At 34.3% G+C, this 8,852-nt stretch overlaps 1 protein-coding gene across 2 annotated transcripts in view; it reads right to left on the bottom strand.

Annotated features, from left to right (window-relative positions):
* Positions 1 to 7,091, bottom strand: part of LOC107482796 (uncharacterized) — a 10,482-nt gene extending 3,391 nt beyond the window's left edge. The window contains exons 1-13 of one of the 2 annotated variants that reach the window (XM_016103382.3): positions 6,975 to 7,091; positions 6,720 to 6,832; positions 5,459 to 6,367; positions 5,047 to 5,147; positions 4,828 to 4,942; positions 4,501 to 4,578; positions 4,247 to 4,339; positions 3,812 to 3,895; positions 3,115 to 3,213; positions 2,647 to 2,709; positions 2,043 to 2,073; positions 1,587 to 1,633; positions 1,215 to 1,273 (exon numbers count right to left, since the gene is read on the bottom strand). In XM_016103382.3, the coding sequence (XP_015958868.1) occupies positions 1,215 to 1,273; positions 1,587 to 1,633; positions 2,043 to 2,073; positions 2,647 to 2,709; positions 3,115 to 3,213; positions 3,812 to 3,895; positions 4,247 to 4,339; positions 4,501 to 4,578; positions 4,828 to 4,942; positions 5,047 to 5,147; positions 5,459 to 6,367; positions 6,720 to 6,773 (1,733 nt within the window). In that variant the 5' untranslated portion in view covers positions 6,774 to 6,832; positions 6,975 to 7,091. Of the gene's footprint in view, positions 1 to 1,214; positions 1,274 to 1,586; positions 1,634 to 2,042; positions 2,074 to 2,646; positions 2,710 to 3,114; positions 3,214 to 3,811; positions 3,896 to 4,246; positions 4,340 to 4,500; positions 4,579 to 4,827; positions 4,943 to 5,046; positions 5,148 to 5,458; positions 6,368 to 6,719; positions 6,893 to 6,974 lie in introns of those variants that run through there. The other variant, XM_016103383.3, reaches the window with a different exon arrangement.
* Between the last annotated feature and the right edge of the window lie 1,761 nt (positions 7,092 to 8,852).

Here is an 8,852-nt window from a genome sequence, read left to right as displayed (position 1 = left end):
ACACCAGGGATCATCCTTAAGTCCATGCCTTTTCACATTAGTCTTGGAAGTATTCACAGAGCACATCCAAGAGCCTGTTCCATGGTGCATGCTTTTTGCCGATGATATCGTCCTTATTGGAGAGTCAAGGGAAGACCTAAATAAGAAGTTGGAGTTATGGAGAGAAGCTCTAGAAGTGTATGGTCTGCGCATAAGCCGTAGCAAGACGGAATATATGGAATGTAAGTTCAGTCTGAGAAGGGAAAACTCCAATATAGAGGTGAAAATTGGAGAGAACACCTTACGAAAAGTTAAAAGTTTTAAGTATCTTGGGTGCATCATACAGGAGAATGGAGAGATTGAACATGATGTAAATCATAGGATCCAAGCAGGTTGGTCAAAATGGCGGAGTGCATCTGGTTTTATATGCGACAAAAAAGTGCCTTTAAAACTTAAAGGTAAATTCTATCGCACCGCTATAAGACCGGCTATGCTGTATGGTACGGAGTGTTGGGCTGCTAAAGGAGAGCACGAACATAAACCGAGTGTGGCAGAGATGAAGATGTTGAGATGGATGAGTGGTCATACGCGATTGGATAAAATAAGGAATGAAGATATAAGGGAGAGAGTTGGAGTAGCACCCATTGTGGAAAAGATGGTTGAATCGCGTCTCAGGTAGTTTGGACATGTGAGAAGAAGACCGATAAAACATCCAGTCATGACAGAGCACAATGGCGTCGTTTGATTCATGTAGCCGACCCCACTTAGTGGGACAAGGCTTTGTTGTTGTTGTTGTTTGTCATGTGCTTCAAAACCAATATAGATATTTTAAAACCAAATTGATCATCAAGCACCACCTAATCAAAACTCTGTTCTGGACACACCTTCAACATGTTGTTTATTCATGTTATGTACAAAAAATAAAATTTAATACTAGTTTCTTAGTGTATAATAAAACTTTATGCAAGTAAACATAATACGTATGTGTCAGTCCCTTGAAGAAACATCGAGTATAAGTGTATAACATACCTAATACCTAATAGCTACAAAAGTTTGTTTAGCTGCATGAAAATTAAAACCCCAAATGGACACTATGTTTCAATGAGTTGATAGTTTCAGAACATAAAGATGAGAGAAGAAGTTTGTGACACATCTCTCATGAGTTGAATATGAATGTTATTATGGCTATAAGAAAGTAATTAGATAATTACATATATATCATTAAGCATACTTACCTCACATCTTGCTTCAAATCTTCTGAGCTCTCATATGAAGAAATGCGCAGATAGACGGTCTGATCAGTGTGCAGTGGACAATTTATGAGGTAAGGGAAGAACCAAACGATACAAAGACTACAAAAGATGACTAATGACAGCTAATGACAGATCCACAAAATTTATGCATTGGGATAGAGATAATATAAGCATAATAGATTTAGTGCGGGCATGAGAAGAACTTCCATGAAAATGTCTGAAAGAAGAACTTCCCAGTAAAAGAATATTGTGACTTACGAGCCCACCAAGCAATTCACAAGTACACGTAAGAACTATATATTCTTTTAACAGAACCAAATTAACAAAGTTTGGCCAAAAGAACAAGACGCATACCAAACCAAGGCCAACTGCTCCAATCAACTGCAATGTCTTCTCCCACTCTGAGAAAATATTAATTTGCACTTTGTCAGAGCATAGCCAAAACAAAATTAAGAGAAAAAAAAAAGAAAAGAAAAATAAAAAATAAGAAAAAAACCATATCCATCACAATTTTCATACAGACAAACAGAAATTCATAACTCATGTGCAGCATTTTTAAAAAGATTAGAGCTTCATTTTATGCTACATAATCATATGCAAACATCATATAATATCTAAGGGCAATGGGAATAGTTTACTTCACATGGATCTGTGTTTGTAGGAATACACATGCAAAGGACATTAAACTAAAAGGTGGAAAACATATCTACTACCCTTGAATTAACTCCAATGTCAAAAATGTTAGATGCAACAAGAAATAACTTTTCATTTCTGAACAAATTGATAGCTTATTAGAGAAAATGCACGCACCTAATATTCCATAGAACCCCGCAATAAGAGCCTGAATCAAAAGTAGTTGCATTGATTAGAAGATAATGGAGTCAAAAGCAGGTGATCATTTCCAAAACTAATTAAAAATATGAAAGGAAGAGAAGCATCTGGGTTATCCAGAAAATGGACATAATGTTTGCTGAATATCATTGTTGATGGCTTTGGAATACTGAATTAATAATATACACTGATTGCAAAGTTCTACGGCAAAAGGACATCAGAAATTATAAAACCACCTTTTTACTTGTGGACCCAGGAGAAATAAGTGAATTCAGCAATATACTCAATTCCAGTTTCCTGTCAATTATTTATATATTCAGGTAGTTTCATGAAATGAGTTCAAAGCAGAGGGTATTGCAAAATTTTTTATTTTTTTCTCAACAGAAGTTTCCCTCATGAAGTAGATTTCTACCCTGTCAATGTATAACATACATATATCGTGTTTTAAAAAACGAGAAGGAAATATCACATTCTGGGAAGCTTATAAGATTGAGTTGACAGTTAACATATGAGAAGACATCAGGTGAATGGGTTGTAATAATTACCGAGTCACCACTCACTGTACAGGTAACTTGACACTTACCAAGCCATAACCAAAAAGTTGAAGAGGAGAAGGACTAACATCCTCCAGAATTGCTTCAGCTTCCTGCAAAAGTAACAGGATACAACATTGTCAATTAAAGCAAAATATTCCGCTTCTAATCTTTTGTGTGCTTCCAAAATGAATGCACAAAAAGAGGAAAGAAGAATTGTAGCAGTGAATAGAAGGAGGAAGGTGGAAATCTGAGAGTGTCAAGTTGACGTCCGAGGGAACAATTACAGGATAAGATATCTTACTATAATTTCATTTATTTTATCCTAAAGAAGATAGATGCCATTTAGACAAGATTGACACCCACACTAAACTCAACAAAAGCCATGGGAGACCTTAAAATTTACTTGAAAGAACTGCAAAAGCAAATATAAGTGCTGCTTCTGTATATATTTCAAAGTTGAGCATTAGAGCAAGGAGATTAACAAGACAGACAAGCAGCAATAGTTTGACAAATACCTCATTAAGTATGGTAAGTGCTGTCTCGGGTTTAAGCTCCTTGATTCGGAGACCTTCTTTCATCCAAGACCGAAAGCCTCCTTGAACCATGTATGAATTCTGTAATACAATAAACAGGTAGTTAAATTTATGATGTGCTGCATTATGGATTAGATTTATATGTTAATGATAGGTTAGTTATAAAGAGTATGTCTATTAGGTCAAGCTCGGAATACAAACCACCAGTAACACACATATACGTGAATTTAAAGGTGCAGTTTCAGTGTCGAGCACATTCCTTACAGTATTTTTTTTTAAAAAAATTGTTCTTTGGTTCACTGCTAGAATGTGACAAATTGTTGGTCATAAATCACAACAATTTAACTTACCAGCATGAGTTCAATTGCTTTTCATTCAGTAAGCAGGATCATGTGTACAGTAATATATGTTACAATATCTAATCAGATACTTTCAAGGATGAAATCAAGCTGACACTAACAGAGACTTCAATTATGGAGGATAATATGAGTACATTTTCCAATTTCCAGGATTTTCTATAATTCTCTTAAGTATAAAAAATAATGTCAGATTTTGAAGCAGTGTTAACTGTTTTTTGTTATCTAAATTCCAAATCTGATCACTACACTAAACTTCAGCCAGGAATCGGTCTATCACATTAAAATTTCGAAGCAAGCTAAGAAGGTATAGACAGACTTGCCTTGACCCCAAGTTTCCTCAAGGAACGTGCAATGCCTTTAGAACGAGTACCATCAGCATCCATAACGATAACCTTGGAACTGTCCTATAGGATGGAGAAAAAAACAGAAGATTCTGAGGCATCATTAGTCATTTCAATTCCTAACCACATGAGAAATAACAGATGCATAAAACTGAGATTTAATGTCCATGTAAGATTAAAAAGATGAAACTGCTAGAAGATGATAGTTATTTTATAAAACCATATAACACAAGCATTTCAATGACATCACTCGATGTTCAATGGTTTTACTTCATAATAGTAGAAATGAGGGAATGAGTTTGTCATGTATATTGAAAACACTGTTAAGCCAAGAGTGCCACAGGGAAGAAATTTTCTGTTTGTTCTTTGCACTTTCAAGTATCATATATCTTCAGAAGCTACAAGTGTACTTACCTTAACAATCTTCAAATTTTGAATAATAGCAGCGATCAAGGAGTCATCAATGTCTCTACCACTCTTCAGCAACTTCCGTAAAGTGTCATTGACCTTTTCACAAAATGTTAATTTAGTAGTAGAACGCCACATATAATCACTTATCCATTCTAAAGAGTTATTCAAGATTCTAAACGTGTTCAATTTAACAAAGGCGAGGTATACAATGATTATCCCAGTAAGAACTTTTAAGTAGTATTATGCTTCAAACCAACCTCAAGTGGAGTCACATTTGCATATCTAAACCGAGCAGACCGTCGAATATCAGGAATACCATCTTTTTCTAGCAAATCCTGAAGAAAGGAAAGTATCAACATGAGCCACTATTGACCAAATTCAATATCAAAATAGTAAGCCAACAAATTCAAAAAGATGGGGAAACTTTCTTAATACAAGGCAACCATCGATCTGGAAGAATTTGGCACAATGATAGAATGGGCATCAAAACACCAATATAGCATCACAAATTGTAAAACTGCTTCTCCCGCTTTGCATAAAAGGGCCAGAAATAAAATAAAGTAAAACAAAATAAAATCACGTGCCTCATTGCGGACATCTATCAGTGTGGCATCTTTGTCCCCAGCCAAAAGCTCCATTGCCAATTTAGGGGATAAATCTCCAGAGTAACCCCCATATGTCCACAACCAATAAAAGGCCCTGCATATCTTTGACATCTAGTAAATATAGCATTTGCAGGGAGAATCAATCATCTAATATAGATAAATTAAAGAATTCACTTTGGTGGAGAGAGAAATTCATACCATATTGTTGCTGAAGAGCCCACAAAAACAACAAATGGAACAATTGGGTCATTTGGATCCAACCCAAGATTCTTCTCCAGTGAATATATAGCCATGTATATCTGCCGACACGACATAAGTTATAGAAATACAAAATGCTGGAAAATTCAGAATGTTAGTGAAACTAAACAGAATATTTTAAAAATGGATATGAAAGATTTCAAGTTTTCAACCATAAATAAGTGTAAGCTTGTTATGCTATGCTTGATGAAGCACCACCCAAGATAATGACTTGACCCCACTCAATTGATTATCAAATCAAGTTTCAAATAAACAATAACCAATGTAGAAATGTCATACTTAAGCAAATACTTGGTATCAGTTAAGCTGAGATTCAAGATCCTAACAAAACTATAATCCATAATATTCTAACCTGTTGAGATGCAGGCCCAATAGGCCTCAAGAGTTTTGCTGCTTTGTCTTCATATACATTGACTGTATCCCTAATCCCTGGAGGAAGGAGCTCCTTGGCTGACCCGTAAAGATAGACAGCGTACGATGCTCCGCTTACTAAAGAACTCTCTACAGATACGATTGTGCGGCGCAACACATCAATAACCACAACAGGTACCTTACTAGTGATTCCACTTAGCTCGCTTGAAATGCCAGTAATTTTATTCTTTGTTAATTCCCCTGTTTTATCTACAGAAGAAAATGCCTTACTAAAAGCATTATCTGCAGATGTAGTAGCATTTTTAACAATAGAATCTATAAAAGAAGTAACTTTATCCAGCGAGTTCTGTAAGGCAGCTTCTCCCTTATTAACCGAGCCATTGATTGAGTCGTTGATTCCAGCAACGAGGTCACTGACACTAGCTTTTGCACTGGCTACTGATTCGTTGTCCACATTATATGAATCAGGCACAGATGTAGAAGTAAAATTCTCTTGTATTACATCAGTGCTTGATAGTGTTTCAGGTTGCACAGGCACTGCTAATGTGCTAGATCCTTCAGTTGACTGTTCTGCAAAGTCCACAACATCCTCTGCCACGGTTGACAAATTATAACTCTCTATGTGTCTGAACTCTCCATTACTAAGTGAATGATGTCCATCCGTTGTCACCGATGAATAACCCCATGTATTTGTAAGGTACCCTGGTTCACTTGGAGAAATCAAACTACCAGAGACAGTCTTTGTAGATTGTACAGCAAATGAGTTCTTCAACGAGTGAGTGTGAGTTCCATACTGAAAACCCAGATGCACAACTTCGTCTCCTACACATCTGCTCTCAACATCTTTTCGAATCGGGTACAAGGGTTGCAATCCCCCAAACAAGGGAATCTGCTAGAAGAAATCAATTGTTATAATCAGCAACAAAAAGAATTAAAACTTATGTCCTGCTAAATGGGGAAGGATATATGCATCAAACGACACCATACTGTACTATCTCAAAACCATGATTGAACAAGTAAAAAAGCACACTCTAGAATTAAAAAATTAGGTCAATTACTATCACTGATGCATCAATAGCACAGAACATGTCCAGGTTTCAAAATTGAGTTCGTGAAAGTGGAACCTCAACTATGGCAACGTTCTATAAAGAAATTAAGATTGTTTTCATTCTCAATTTAACAAAGCAGAATCGCAGAATATTGAAGGAAAATTCAAAGGAAATGGAGACAGAATTTTGAACCTGGGAAGAAGAGGAGTAGCTCGGGGTTGCTGAGCAAACAGGCAACATCCTCATGATGATGAAATTGAAGATGATGAATGAATCAATGAATCAATGATCGATGATCTCAGCCACTAAACATACACATCAATCAAAATCAAACTTATCAGCCTCTCGCAACTGTCTCTCACTTCTGGTTCAAATCAATGCATGCATTTTATTTATTTTATAATCAATAATCAATAAAATAAAATTGATAAAAGAAAAACACGTAACCAGAGAAAAATTGGATGATTAACCGCCAGCTTTGTTAACAAATTTTGCTTATTTCACTTAAATTCAAGGCTCAGTTTCAAATGGCATTTATAAACTTTCAGAATGCAAATCGAAATATTGATATTTTTCAAAGTTTAATCTAATACTATATAATAAAACGTGAAGCGGGAATTTGTGTGGAGTGTTTTGCTTTGTTAGATTATTGTTGTTGTTATTATTATTATCCGAATGCGAAGAGAGGATATGGTGAAACTGAGGCCTAATCTCATCTCAATTTGTCTCTACTCAGCTTCACGACACATAACACATCACACGTGGAGTACACGTGGATCACTCATTTTGATTTTCATGACCCTCCTTCGGAAGTGTTTTGAGAAATTCTATTGGGAGATACAATTACTAGCTAATCAAAGGAGATATTCTTGCATTCTTAAAAACGGTTACATCAAGTCGTCAACAATTTTAAAAAAAAATTACATATGGATATTGTTGGGAAAATAAATCTTGGGCCAACAATTTATCAGGCAATAATTTATTTAACAACAAAAAATAAAATATTAAAATAATTTTCACAATTGAATATAAACAAAATTAAACATATTTTAAATTAGGCGTATGCATGGATAAGGTGAAACCGGATTTGATGTGACCTAGATCCGACTCAAAATATATATCAGATTTATTTATGAGACACAAATCCGACCCTAAACCCGATGAAATCTATACACTTTTGGGCCACGATTATATCGGGTAAAAATCGGATGAAAATCGGGCCGTCAACATTACAGTACTTTGATACCTTCTTATAAGCCAGCATGTGAAAATATCTAAATTTCTAAGACTCAAACCATTATTTGACATGGTAAAATTCACTTAGAAAAATATAACAAGAACCAACTCTTCTCTAAAATTAAAGCATAGCCATAATCAATATTAGTATTGTCTAATAATACCAAATATTTAAATCAATATAAATAACACGATATTATGCATTAATTAGTCTAAAATCTTATGCATTTTAAACATAAAACATTAACTTATAGTCTTATAATAACTAATAACACAAAATATTAAGGTTTACAATACTTAAGTTCCACATAAAAATAGCTATCATCCATCACTAATAATACAAAATATTAATTGTGTATGATAACCGAGTTACCGGGCCAATTTTGAGTGATCCGAGCTATGGACTGGACCCGACCTGAAATAATGACCAGATCTATTTTTAAAACCCTTATCCGACCCTAGACCTGATAAAATCACACCAAATTAGTCCTTAACATATTGGGGCCAGACCGAGTCTTCAAACCAGATCAGATCATGCACACCCCTATTTCAAACAACAAATAACATGACAAAGAATAAAAAAAGAAACACCAAAATTTTATTCCTAAAATTTTTTTATTTTTTGAAATATCAACAACTAATAGAATACATTATTGAACCTAGTAAAAAATCAAGATCAACTTTTCAGAGTGGATATATAATTAGTAATAAGACACAGTATTATAACAATTAAGTTACTAAGTTATGTCCTAATATTTAGCTTTGCACTATTTTTACTATTTTGTTTGATTTAATTTAGTATTTGTTGTCTCTTTCACATTTTTTAGGTTATTATGGTGCTTAGTCTTTTTTTTTTCTGTTAATAAAATGCTCTATTTTTTTAATCTATGCATAATATTATATATGTCTATGATTTTCTTTTTTTTTAAATATGTTTGTGTTGATATTTTTTTCATGTCTTTGTTTGATTTAAAGTTTGTAATGTTAATGTAATTTGGATGTGTTTATGTTCATTTAATTTTGGATGTGTTTATAGTTAAAATTTTATTTTTAACCTTATGATGTGAACACTAAAATTTGTTATTGTGA

Source organism: Arachis duranensis, chromosome 4 (assembly GCF_000817695.3).
Source record: "Arachis duranensis cultivar V14167 chromosome 4, aradu.V14167.gnm2.J7QH, whole genome shotgun sequence".
Taxonomy (NCBI): Eukaryota; Viridiplantae; Streptophyta; class Magnoliopsida; order Fabales; family Fabaceae; genus Arachis; species Arachis duranensis.
This window is presented reverse-complemented; position numbering and strand designations above follow the sequence as displayed.